Source organism: Varanus komodoensis, unplaced genomic scaffold, assembly GCF_004798865.1.
Source record: "Varanus komodoensis strain SLA01 unplaced genomic scaffold, ASM479886v1 scaffold16, whole genome shotgun sequence".
NCBI classification, from domain to species: domain Eukaryota; kingdom Metazoa; phylum Chordata; class Lepidosauria; order Squamata; family Varanidae; genus Varanus; species Varanus komodoensis.
The window spans coordinates 12,371,932-12,386,432 of record NW_025335468.1 but is presented as its reverse complement, the minus strand read 5'-3'; the positions used below and the strand labels follow the sequence as shown (position 1 = coordinate 12,386,432).

General features: G+C 38.3%; 1 protein-coding gene across 1 annotated transcript in view; it reads right to left on the bottom strand.

Moving 5' to 3' along the window:
• The window catches only part of SOX6 (SRY-box transcription factor 6), a 345,673-nt gene that overhangs the window by 293,000 nt on the left and 38,172 nt on the right, over positions 1 to 14,501 (bottom strand). The window contains exon 3 of the mRNA XM_044426093.1: positions 11,364 to 11,574. Coding sequence (XP_044282028.1) covers positions 11,364 to 11,574 — 211 coding nt within the window. The remainder of the gene's footprint in view (positions 1 to 11,363; positions 11,575 to 14,501) is intronic.

Genomic DNA, 14,501 nt, shown 5'->3' with positions numbered 1-14,501 from the left:
AAACTTGCTCATTCTTCAAGTTCAGATCAAAAGTTTACCTTGGAATGCTGTATTTTGGGAGAAACATCCCCTGTTCCTATAATTATTGATTACATTCTTTGTGTATGAGTGATTATTCACTTTAACAAATACTGTAGTTAGATCACCAAATGCCTAATTTCCTAGATCCTGTATCAGATATTGTTTGGTATGAAATGATGGGGGCTATGTATATGGATATCATGCACTTGCACTTAACCAATGATCCTCCTGAATCACGTCATACAAGATCAAGGAAAATACAGCAGGTTATGCCTCTCTTTTAATTCGGTTTGCATCTAAGAAGCCGGTGGAAATTCCAAATGAAGAGTCCAAGTGTAATGAAAAAATACTGTGTTTGGTGAGGTGAGAAAGTGTTTAAGCATTGATCCAGCCAAATGCCAAAGGTAGTCATAGTATCACTGTTCAGTTGATAAGACTCATCACTGGATTCTAAAATGAGGCAGTTCCCATTCTATGAATAACAACTGATGTTAGGCTCTTTTTGATAACTTTAGAAAGGAACTCTAACATTGACATTTCTAAACACACACAGAAATGCATCCAAAACCATATTATGTTTGGCTCATCACAGGACAATATAGGTTCTTTAGTGTTTACATAGCAGAGGAAGAGGTAAAAGTTTTCGATGAGGGCACCGTGTTTGGGAAAGAAGGTAATCACTTTCCTGTCCTACACTGATCCTCCCGAAATGCCCCTCATTAAACATTTTTAAAGCCTCATTTGGTACCAATGATGGTTCTTTAAAAAGCTGAAATGCAGCCGGAGGAGGATGACTTTTCTGAGGTCACAGTGTTAGAGAGAGGAGGATTAGCCTTTTCCTCTTCAACATCAGTGCCTCCCAAAATGCCCCCGCCCCTGCTGTAACTAAGTCTTTTAAAACATAAATGCAGTGGGGAGAGGGTTTCAAGGGAGAACTGCAGGACTGGGGAAAGGAGTGTTAGCCTTTCCTTCCCTAGCAGCCACCTTTACCCAAATCCCCCCACAGTGTAATTAGGCTTTAACACCTCACTTGTAGCATGGGAGAAAGGAAGAAAAATCCAGCAGGAATCCCAGACATCAGTTCCCAAAGTTTCCCGTCCTTGACTTACAACATGACATACATCATACTTCATCACTTGTTAAAATGGTTCTCTGTAATGAACATGTACTTTGCATATGGAAAACATGCCAAATATAGACAAATCATTTAATAAAACATTAAACTGTTTTAAAACAGAAAGTAAAAACAACACTGGATTTTACCTTCCCTTATTCAGTTTTAATTAATCTCTAAATTCTAATAAATTTAAATTGCTTTATATTCTTGACTTCCTGGCTGGTCGGCCAGCCAACATTGCTTACAGAATTGTCATCTGGTAGCCACATATTAAAACAGAGCTAAGAGGAGCTGCTATTTTCCTTTTATACTTTCCCTTCCCCTCCCTCTCTCCTTACTAGCAGGGCTGGTCAGATCTTAGATGGAGTCATATTTTGGTGAATGTTTCTCGATTCCACTTGACAGAAACATAAAGGTGTCAGCATTATTAAAGTAATGATAAAGGTATCCAAAGCCAAATGGCCTACTGAAAATACGGAATATATTAGCATTTCAAATCTATAACAACATTGAACATTTTTACTGTCATTTTTTTAAAAAAGCTGATCTAATTAGCTATATCTCCAAACTGCGTACCTAGCATTTTTAGTATTATCATAACATTTTGCTTAGAGTTGACATTTTTATTCTGACAAGCACTGTCTGGAGAGCTCTCAATAAATAATACATTTACAATTTTCCGTAAATAAGCAGTGGGCACAAATTGTTATCCTTACTTACAGCTGCCCCTCTCTAATAGTGCTTTTACAAGTAAGGTGACTATTCAGTCTAATGCAATCCTTCCAGTGCTCAAAAGACATTTTCATTCATTACCACGGTCACAAGCACTTAAAGCACTTTTAGCTGCTGTTGCAAAACAGCAGGAAAGGCAGAGCAAATAAGACTAACTAAAACCAAAGTTCATCTCCAAAGAAACCAGAGGTTGTTCACCAAAACAAATTGAAGACTGACTTCTATAAGGTCAACATACATGCAGCTAATCCACATACAGACTAGTTTTTAAAAGAGTTTTTCTTTCCTAAAAGCTGTAAGTCATAGGAGAGAGAACAAGATTAATTGGTTACTTGAAATCCAACCACAGTATGTATTTTAATATCCAGTGGTAATGGATTGTCTTGTCACAATATTGTTTCCTACACTGTCAGAATTGATTGCAATTAAGTGTTCATTTTCTTCTTTTTTGCCAACTCCATAGAACTGAAATAGTTTTGTATATTTTATTAACTCAGCAGGGAACAGAAATTCCACCTCAAGCAGTAAGGTGCACTATGATCAGAAAGCAGCACTTATCAGACAATCATTTAGCTTTAGCAATGAGGTCTTTCACACTACTTCTCCTGTGGATCAGGGGTTCTACTTAGACTCGACTCACTTGAATTGATAGGCTGTGTTAATTGCATTCATTTCAGTGGGTCTACTCTAAATAGAACTAACACTGAAAACAAACTAGAGTCTGCATGCCACCCCGTTTATTAAAGTTTACAGTTCTTTTCCAAAACATCAATAGAACATTAACAGCTAAAGTATCACTTCAAGGACCAAATTTCTAGCGTAATTTAAGACTGCATTTCAGTTTGAAAAATGCTGTGTAAAAACATGCTTTCTCTTAATCATCTAGACAATAACAGGCACCCAAAGGACAATCACAGGCATGCGATTACTAACTTCTTTGAGACAGAGGAATGGTGTTTTCTTTAATGGAAACTATGTGGGTGGGGAATGAGATGTGGAGGAGATGAACAGGATGTAACTGTACAACTGGAATTAAACCTAGATACTTCTCAGAAAAGTTCAAGGGCATTTCTAGTGCTTGTCAGTGCTGGTCGGCTTTGTCTCCTCTGAAAGATAAAATCTCCTGCAACAGAATCACCCTTTATATAATGCTGCTATAATGCTTCAAAGGGCTTCATGAACTGTGTGCCATGTAATAGTCCAGCAAAAGAAGGGCAAAAGTGGGTCAATGTGATGGCTATTCACAGGAATTAAAACTACCAATTCTTTTGAAGGGAAAGGATAATACTCTGATAATGAAACTAAACAGAATTATCCAAAAAAATTAAGGTATGAAAAGTCTACCAGCCTTCTTTGCAATTCAGGCCAATGTCAGAAAGGAGTAAAAATGACAGAACTTTCATGAAATTATAGCCTGCTGCTTACATCTATGCATGTTTGCTACTGACACCAAAATGCAAACCTACATTATGAACCCATACTATCGAGGATATATTCTACATATTGTTCTGTTAAACTGACATAGCCTTTTAGCTACTAGGAAAGTTGCAGAAAAGAATTGCAATATAATGTAGGTGGCCTCCAATGTAAACATTAGAGTGGGAACCTGTTAAAAAAAGCTTTTTCGGAAATCTTGCACTCTTAATGAAGAATTAAGGTCAAAGGTGAAGTATGGAATTGGTCCTCAGTATGTGCAGATTTAGCAGAAATGAGAAGCTGCATTTCTAGTGTGTCTGATGACCAGCCAGACTGCCTCTCAGCCTAACCTACAAAACAGGGTTATTGCTACATAAAAACAGAGCAAGTCAGAAGGAGCCTTCTAGTCTGACCCCCGGCTCCAGCTGGCTCCACTCATGACATGCCTACCATGTGCATGTCCAGCCTATCCTTGAACATCCTCACCAATGGAGTGTCAACCACCCCCCATGGAAGCCCATTCAATGCCCTATGGGTCCTAACCGTCAGGAAGTGCTTCCTAGCATCCACCTTGAATCTTGGTTCCCTGAGTTTTACTCCCTTGGAACATGTTCTGCCCTCATCTGCCAGGGGAAAAAAAAGCTCTCTACCCACCTCTGCATGACACCCCCTCACATACTTATATGCCTCACTAACAGGTCCCCTCTGAGTCTCATCTTCTCAAGACTGAAAAGATCCAATTCCCTCAGTCTCTCCTCATAAAACTTTCCCTGCATTCTGGCCACCATTCCTTGTGGCCCTACGCTGCACTGATTTCAACCTTGCTATATCCCTCCTGTAATGTGGAGGCCAGAATTGAACACAGTACTCCAGCTGTGGGCACGCCAGAGTTGTGAGCTCTTATTCAAAGGATTTTTCTTTGAAGAAGTTTGTCATCCTTTCATTGCTTCAGTATAGTTCTTCTATATGTTCTTTCCACCTTCTCCTTTTTTTCTCCTGGTCAGATTGTCTTTAGTATTCATTACCTAGGTTTGATTTTCCCACCTTTGATTTCTTGAATCTTCTGGAAGGGGTCTCTCATTTTTCCTCTTGTTCTCTTCCAGTCACTGTAGTATTTCTTCTTGTATCTATATGATAGTCACTGAAAAAATGCATTCGGGATTCTGACACTATTTCTGTCACCTTTTGCTTCTTGCCTGTCTGTAGCAACTGTGTGTGTTTCTTATGTCACGGATCTCAGCATTTCCCTTCTTTTTGCTATAGCAATTGGCGCATTCTTTCATAAAAATGAATCTTTTCAGTCCACAGTTCTTCTGGCTTGTGGTCAATTAAGTTGAGTAAAGCAAATCTGTTCTTTAAGTGGACTTTAAATTCCTCAGAGATGTTATTTAAATTAAATTTTGGCACTTTGTTTCTGCTTTAGCTTGAATCTGATATTTGATATTAAGAGTTCATGGTCACTACCATAATCTGCTCCTGGTCTTGTTTTGGCAATAAGAATGCAGCTTCTCCTGCTTCCATATTACATCGTCTATTTGATTTCTATATTAGCCATTTGTTGATTGCCATATAGGTATCCAATGCTTGAAGTATGTCTTTGTGATAAACAGATCGTTAGCTTCACAAAATTCTAAGTCATTCTTCTACTTCATTTCATTTCTTACCTCTAGATCAAATTGTCCTACCAAATTTGATTCTGCTTTGTTTCCTACTTTTGTATGCCAGTTGCCTAGGATTATCAGGGTGTCCAGTTTTTGTATATTATTAGTTTCCTCTTGCACACCTGCATAAAAGCTTTCAATTCAACCAACTGTAGTTGGAACATGGTTTTGAATGATGATTACATTGATAGGTTTTCCACAAATTCTGACTGATATTATTTGCATTCCTAGCCGCTTACTGCCTGTACTATGTCTGTCGCAAGCCAAGGTTTCTCCTTCGCACAATCACAATCCACAAAACTGTTTTCCTTGAAAAACTGTCTTTATTGCTCCCAAGTACAAATAACCCAGAACAGAGCACGCACAGAGTAGTTTGTTGGACCTAATCTAGTGTCTACCTCCAGGAACTCTCCTTATGAACATGCTTGGACCCCATCCCCTTGGGAGGGGGTTTCTGAAGGCAAGTACCCCTTCTCTCCATATGCTACTAATTCATTTGGGTCTCTCATCTCTGCTGATGCCTCACCATGGGTCAAGGACAGTGGGGATGGTCTGTGTCTGAGAATTCCTCATCCTCAGAGACTCCTCCTTCTGGCTTTACATCTTGGTTATTCTCAGAAACTGCCTGGTTCAGTGATGTGTCTGGTCTAGCGATAATCACCTCTGCCTCCTTTTTCTCAGAATCTTGACCCATCCCATTTTCCACAATCTCACTGCAATTTGTTTCACATTCTGATTCCAAATTGACCGGGATCCAAACAGCATCCTTGGGAATGGTTCCCTAAGACCGCCATCCTTCTGACTCTCAACAATATCTTGCCTTTGTATTAGAGCCACTCAGTTTCTTCTGAGTTTTTCATTTCCAGAGAAAATGTGTTTGTCTGATTGAAAATGTCCTACTCCAGTACACATTACTTTGCTCACACCGGGTACTATGATGTTTAGCTGTTCTGTTTCCTGCTTTAAGGTTTCCAGTTTTTCCTAATTCACATTTCTGACATTCCATGTTCCAATTGTATGTATTGTGTAGCATCAGACTTTTCTTTCACCTAGCACACGACATCTACTAGACTTCGTTTTGGCTTTGATCTGGGATGTCATTAGCAAGAGCACTATTTCTACTTGTCCTTTGCTCTTCAACAGTAACTTATTAGTGCCTTCCAACCTGGAGAACTCATTTTCTGGCACTATCTCCTGTTTCATTTTGGCATGTTTCATCACAGAATTTTCAAAATATGAAAATTCCGAGGAAGCTTGCTATTTCCTTCTTCTAAGCAGTATTAAGGAGAGTTAGCTTCAGTGTTACTGCTACTATCTGTGAAAGATCTTCCACCAGGGTTGCCTTCAATCACTGCTGCTGCCTAGTAGCTGCCCTTTAATAGTTTCTCCACCCCCATCACCACCAGAAATATCCATTTCCTTCCAATGATGTGGCTGTTACTTCTAAAATGGGTGGCTGCATCTTCATCTGGTGTTTCTGTTTGACCATTCCACATTGGATGACTCTGCTAGGAGACCAATCTGGTAAGACAGTATGGCCTCCTAGCAGCATTGCTCTCAGCTTCCCTGATACTCTCAAACTGCCTCACCACAGGAAAGGATATTTGTAGTCCCTAAAATATGCAAATCTCTCATGCTTTACTTTAAAGGGAAAATATTTTTCTATTACTAAATTTGCATAAAATTACATTTTTTAAAAGTCTGTAAGTTCATAAATTCACATGACTTAGGAAAAGCCAGAATCTATGGGTCAGATTCTTAGAAATGTACTCATTTGAGTCTGCTGAAAACTTCTCTAGCATCTCTTAGTGGCAGTTAATGCTGAACTGTATTGAATCTAGCACTTTATTAAGTACTTTATACAAAAGGCCTGTAGTTTCAACATACAATCCATGCAATTGTATGCAAAGAAATTTAGATTTTAAACTGCTAATAATTTGTAGCACATTGTTTAGAGAGGTGTGAACTGCTCTGCACTAGCAGCAGGAGGGGGTGACCTATTGTTTTCCATATGTCACTGAACAGTTTCCAATAGCTTGGAAGTAGAGTCACGTAATGTCTTCTCCAGTAGAACTGGCCACCAGGTAAAGGTTACCACTTCTTTTACAGAAACAGAGCAAGTCAGAAGGGGCCTCCCGGGCCATCTAGTCTGACCTCCGGCACCAGCCGGCTCTGCTCACGACATGCCCACCATGTGCACGTTATGAACCTTCCTGAGAGTGGGCACACAGACTAATTACTTCAGGACCTGGCCACTAGTCATATCCTAGGTTTTGGCTAAGGGCAGCATGAGCAGTTCATGTCATTACCATATAAGGTATTTTAGACCACATTTCTAAAGATGAGATAGGCCTATGACCTATGGGTGGAGTGAGCTGTCTATTCTGCTCCACAGTTTCCAATCAGCATTCAGGAAGGCAGCAGTAAAATAATGTGTCTGCTTACCAAATTCTGTAAAACTGCAAGCAATAAAGCAATACCTGTTTCTCTCTCAGTTGTAGGCAACACGTGAATTAGACCATACAGCTTAAGCATTGACAAATACTGTATAGTCCTGTGCAGGAATGTCCAAAGCCACATGGATTTCTTTCTCTTTTTTTACCAAAATAAAGCAAGGTATATCTATCCCAGCTAAGACACTTGTTTTGTCATGTGATATACAAGACATGATATTGGCTGAAGCACTATTATTAAGGAGAGATTAAAACAGCTGTACATTATGCTGAAGCACTTACTCTTCCTTTTACAGACAGACGGTTCTGGATTACAAGCAGCACTTGACCATTTAAATCGCTACAACAACCAGATTTAACCAGCTGGGCCATATTCTCTTAGGCAGGGCCTGTTGACCTACTCAGTCACAGCTGCTCAAGTGAAATTCTGATTAGACAACTTATTTCCAGAAGCCAAAGGACTCTGATTAAATATATTTACTTAGACACTTTAAAGTCTTTAAATGTGCATTCATTTCCTCACAACTGCCAGTTGTTGTAACTGTTGGCTAAAACACTACATACACTAAGGATCATATACACTAACAAATGACATAAAAACTATATCCATGTGAAACATTTTGTTCTACAGTTCTACACACAAATGTTCCCCCACCCCAGCAGGAAGGCCATATGCTTATTAAAGTCAAGCGACAACTAGAAGGCTTTATTGGTCTACTGCAGAGATGGACAACTAGCTCAGTAGAAAAGGCCACATCAAAAATATATTATAAGGCAGAAGGTCACAATCAATTTGCATATGTTAGTTGCAATAATTGGCCTCATTTGCATATCATTTTATAAGAATGGAAGAGGCTAGCTACAGTTTGAATTTTCTACATTTATCCTACAATATGTTGTTCTGAAACTGGTATCCCCAAATGTACGTAGAAAATATATGTCAACTTTCATTTTACTTAAAAAAAACCCACAGGCAAACCAACTGTGCTTTGGGAATGCAAGCTGACCAGCCTTGTTGCACAGGTTAGAATATGCATTGGATGCCAAGGCTTTGATTGATCAAAATTAATTTATTTCCAAAGCAGGAGGGCCCCTTAAGACTGTTCTGATTGACTATCACCATTCTCTGCTATGGCAGCCCCGTACCAAAGTCAAGAATTTTTCCTATTATGAAAAGGCACAGATGATATTGTTTCAATGTTAGACCCTTATAAATGCCATTACTGTAAAATTCATGTTCTATTCTAATGCATTGTTCAAAAAAAAAAAGACAGGAATTGCAGTTTAACTTTAAGCAATAATTTGTGAGTATATTTGTTTTGTCCTATCCCAAACAAATGGAAAATCAGATATATTCTTAAAATATGCTATGTTCTGCTTTTAATGAAAAAAACAAACCACAACAGAGATTCTGAGGCATAATGACATCAATATGGAAATAACTATTTTAAAGTAAATTTTCCTGCTATTTCATTAACTTAAAATTTGCTGTAAATTTGCATCCTATTTCTTGTAATGGGTGAGTTTTTTTTTTTTTTTTTCATTTGAACAATCCATCCAAGGCTGTGAAAATAATTCAAAAGAAAGATGTAGCCAACATTAAATGCATGGGTGTTTATATAATTATGTAGAATACTCTACTCCAGTGTAAGAACAACATTATCCATTGAAATACTGTTCTCCAGGAAGATCAACCATGAAGCATTCCAATATTAATTCATTTTCTCTGTTAAATATGTGAGGACAAACTTCATTGCAATTAACAGCGCAATCTTCTATATGTCCACTCAAAAGTAAGTCTCACTGAGTTAAGTGGGTTTGAAACCAAAATTAGGTACAGCACAAGCTAATAAAACAGAAGGTCAGAATGACTAACTGGAGGAAAGAGGTCCAACAGATATTGCAAATCATTGGAAGGGAGAATGAACAGACTGCTAACAAAATTTCTCAAAATAAATCTTAGTTTCTTTGCAATGTGATCAACAACCATTTTTATAACTTTGTAGTGCCTGAATAAATGTAAATTTAAAATAGCTTCCATAGTCTAGCCATCAAATTGAAGTCAGCAACTTATTTTGAAAGGAAAAAAAGAACTTCAGAGCTCCAAATCTGAAGACAGATGGCTGTGAAAAAAAACTGGGACATTATCGCTGTGGAGAAGCCTAAGACACCTTTATAGAACATATTTAACTGTGTTTGTCATATAAAAAGCAAGCCAAGAAACAGATGTAGACTCTGTCATGCATATACTTCTACATACAGTTTTCCCTCCCCATTCACAGATAGGGTGCTATATTAGCTCTACAATTGCAAAGTCTTAAAATTTCACCTTGGCATTCTGAATCTACCCCATCTTTTTACCTTGCTATCAAAATCTATGGACCTGAGGCTTTCACCAGGATTTGGACCCAATCTGCTTTGTGAACTAGGAAACGTCTAACAAATATATTCTTATCTGAACAATAGAAGAAGAGATTTTATGCTGCATGCTCTAATATGACACACAGAAGAGTTTGCAACAGTCAATGTGGTATGCTAACGTAATATATGAACAAACCCAGGCATCTGCTTACAAATGAGTGGGTCATTTTTCTTCTTCTAGAGCACAAAGATAACTTCAAACTTCCTATAACTCCTCCTAAGGCAGAGGCATTTCCTTGGAGGGTGTAGGCACAGAATGAATTTTATCACGTTTGTTTTGTATACTTGAAACCTATTTTAATCAGTGGAACACAAAATGGTTCTCTGGAATTGGAGAATAAATTTACTACCAAGTACTACTTTCACAACTTATTGCTCTATCTACCAAATGCTTAGCCACACCAAAGGGTATTTTGAATTTCTCAAAGATAATGTAATAGGCTTATGGTACTATTTTCAAAACAGTTCTCATGTACCAGAAAAGCACAATTACCTTGGAAGTGCATACTTCCAATAGGAAAAATCTGTTCTTCCTTTGCATTCCTTCCCAACCAGTTAATCTCACCTGCATCAACTTTCCTGGAAGTATTAAACAAAGATTGAAGGACAAATCTACATTGACATGCTAGCAGAATTCCTACCAGACTACCAAACACGGTATTTATTCCAAAATCTCCACCAAAATATTGCTTAGCACAAAATACATTCAGTTTCATTTAATGTCGATACCTCATTTGCATTTTGTGTGTTGAGTATATACACTGGCAAATATAACAATTGGCATCCATTGTTATACCGTGTTTCCCCAAAAATAAAACCGGGTTTTATATTAATTTTTGCTCCAAAAGACGCATTAGGGCTTATTTTCGGGGGGGGGGGGGTTTCTTACAAAAGCCGAAAGATTCTTGTCCCAAGAGTCCTCCAAGATTCCTTTCTTGTACTCAACAAAATAGCTCTTTCTTTTTGCACCCATCATGGATTTTGCATCCATGCATTAAGTACGTCAGTTACAAGACACAACATATTGACATTATTTGTGAGTTGTTTTTGTACTCTGGGTCATTCAGCAATAAGTCCCGAGTCCATCTGTTTACAAAGGCATTTTCCTCTCGTCCAAAGGCACCTGCTTCGGTATTTACAAATACTTAATTATAATGTATATTATCATTTATGTTAAGTATTAATGTCAATAATATTATTTATTTGTATTTAATTATATATCAACATTATTATTTTATAATTCAATACAACTATCATGTGTTGCAACGGACGTACTACCATGTTTCCCCATCCATCTGGCTGACAATCTTAACTGGGGCTTATTTCTCGGGTGGGGCTTATATTACGAGCATCCTGAAAAATCATGCTAGGGCTTATTTTCCAGTTAGGTCTTATTTTCAGGGAAACATGGTATCTGTAGACATGGTTGAATTAAAGTATCAAACGTAAGTCTATCTTATCAGTGATTGTTTTCAATATGTGATTCATTATTTGAAATCTGCTAAAGTGAAATAAATTATAATATGCCTCATCCGCACATACCTTCCTGCTCAGTTCTGGTCATCTCCTCTAATTTCTTCTGTTTCAGTGTGTCCACCACATCGGCAAGGCTTCCTTTGCGGCGTTCTGGAGTTCCAAAATTAACACTGGTCATTAATTCGCTGCGATCACGACCTCCTTCTTCGGGCTTATGTGGTGAGGTAGAAGTATTTCGGAAGGAATACAAGGAACATAATTTATTACTTTCTGACTCCTGTAAAGAAACAAGACAGTAATGAAAAATAAAGTTTCCAAATATTAGGAACTTTTCTTACATAGCAGGAACTGGTCATCTTGAAATATTAGAGCAAATCCAAAACAATTTTAGACTCATTTTCACTTTCACTATTGATAAACTGATTGTTGTTATATGCAATTATGCTGTCATCCTTAACCCAACCACATTTAAGGCAGCATTCATGGACCTTTTCAGATTGTTATAAAAACTCACCATCAACTTTATAAAGTCTAAAATTATGGTTTTCTCCAAATAATAGGAAAGGTTTCATTGAACAAATACTTTAAAGAATTGACTGACTGATTTTCTGTACTGTCATTCATTAAAACTCTCATGACAATTTACAAAATTTATGTACTTGCCACTTCCAGAACATAAATAGGCATTTGAACCTGCAAATTGCAGAATGTCTGAACTTGCTCATTTCTATTATACCCTAGGTCAGTGGTGGCGAACCTATGGCATGTGTGCCGCAGCAGGCATGCAGATCCCTCTCTGTTGGCGTGCGAGCCAAATCTCCCCAGCAGCCGAGCATTGGATAACAGCACACGTAGGGGCCATGCACATGCTCGGAAAGGAGTAGTGGTGCCAGGTGATGATGTCATAAGCCGCGACTCATTAGCCATGACTCATCCGAGCTTTCACATGGCTGGTCAGTTCGCTGCCAAGGAGATATATATATATTTGCTTGGACTGGCTGTGAGTTGTTTTTTCTAAACTAAAACCTCAGTATTCAGGTTTTATTGCAGTGTTGCCATTTTGCAATAAATAAATGGGCTTTCGGTTGCAATTTGGGTACTCCCTCTCTAAAAGGTTCACCATCACTGCCCTAGGTGGTTGTTTACTACATAGGAACACAGACTATGGAAGCTGCCTTATATTGAATCAGACCATTGATTCCTCAAGCCCAGTAATGTCAATATTGACTAGCAGAGTTTCATGTTCTCATATGAATCTATGGCCTCTACACTGCTTTCAGTGTATAATGCTAAGTTACTGGCTCATTTATTATATGGTCTTCTCATATGAACTGAGATGCTTAAAAAAGCTCATATTTCTTGTACCATATTTTGGGGATAACTAACTGTGTAAGATCTCCAGTATGTGCTTGGGAAAGTGTGTACGATTGGCCTCAGACATTCAACTCTTGTTTACATTCTCAATTTCTTTTTTTTTTAATCAGCACTTAACTTTATACACCTTGGCTGGGTTCAAGCAGAATGACATGCCACAGAGAAAACCACCATGGTATAGTCTGTCATGTTGTATGAACACTGTCAAGGTCTTATCATGTGATATATCTGGTTCCCATAGAACCACAGAGAGAAACAACGGTCTGTTCTATGGTTTATACACTTTTTCATGGCTTGCTTGGTCATGTGAATCCAGAAGCATGATTTCTACAGGGCTACCATAGAATCCAGTAGAAAGAGCTGCTCCTTGCCCACTGCAGCTTTGGAATGTTGTTGGCAGTGGAGAAGCATACTGCACTGCCTTTTGCAGTAACCTTAGAGACATCCATGTTTGCTGCTCCTATCAGATTACTGTAGTTCACAAAAACTCTATTGCTTTTCAGGAAGAAGCATTTCTCAGCTCTCTGAAAACTGCCCTTACATGAGAGAACCACATGGACTAACAGGACAATCATCCCAAAATCTGCCCCCACCCCCAAAATGCCTTCTTTCCGCACTTCCATTCCTATCTTGCCTCTTGCATTCCTCATGACTGTTAAGAAACCATAGTCATCTCCCTCTGCCCTCTGAAACCACCAACACCTACTGCTGTTAGGTGTGAGGCACAGGAGATCCCCACCATGAGTTCCCAGTGGATCTGGAAAAACTACCCACAGAAGTTCCACCAGTAAAGCCTCCCACCAACACAGATGCCAGCCTACTTCCTAGCAGGAGATGTTGATAGCTTCATGAATGCCAGCTACAATTCCTCACAGAAATTGGCCTGCCCTGTATTAAGATGCAAGCACATAAGGCATTGCTTATGTGTTGGCTTAGACTGCAGATATTATCTAAAAACCAAAAAAAGTTTTCCTGAACAATAATACTATAGGGCTGGTTTCGTATTTCACTCATTAGAATAGTTGACTTAGAATAGTTGACTGATATGGAAATAGAATATACAACTTTTGACTAAATATGCATTCTGCCTGTGCTTCCCATTGTCCCAGTAGTACTGTGTGGGTATTTTTATGCCTGCTCATGCTTGGCAAGCAGTCCTTAAATACATGTAATTGAGCAGGGCATGTTTCTATTTATAAATATTGTCAGTTCCATCACCTATGTGGATAAAATATGTGAAATCGCAGTAAACCAGCAGCACTATGCATTCAGCATATGATTAGGTTGCATTAGTTGTTGAGGACCATTATTAGGGATAGATTATGACCAGGATTTTTGTTTCTGTAGAGTTAGGGGGATTCCAAATTTTGAAAGCATCTACTTTTTGTGTGACCAGTACATTCCTGCTATATCTGTTTTCTGAATTTCTCTAAGATAAAAAGCAAAGTCATCCAACTGCCAGCAGATGCCTGTCATGCAGGCATTCTGATATAACAGACCACTATAAAAACTTAAGTTGCATTTTGTACATCCATTTCTGTGTTAAATGGATAAGGGAACAATCCTGTGTAAGTTTAGACAGAAAAAGGTCCTACAATTCCCAGCATGATTATTTGGGTTGTCTTTTTTTCTGTCTACACATGCATAGGATAGCAGTCTAATGGAATCCTGGCAGTCATTAACATTTTATGATTTTACTTGTACTGTTTGACTTTGATTTTGTTTACCTTCTTGAAAAAAACCTTTTCTTACAAAACAAATAAGCTGAAATTAAGCTTCCTAAATTATTCTAATCTAGTTGATTCAATTTAAAGCCACACCAGACACTGT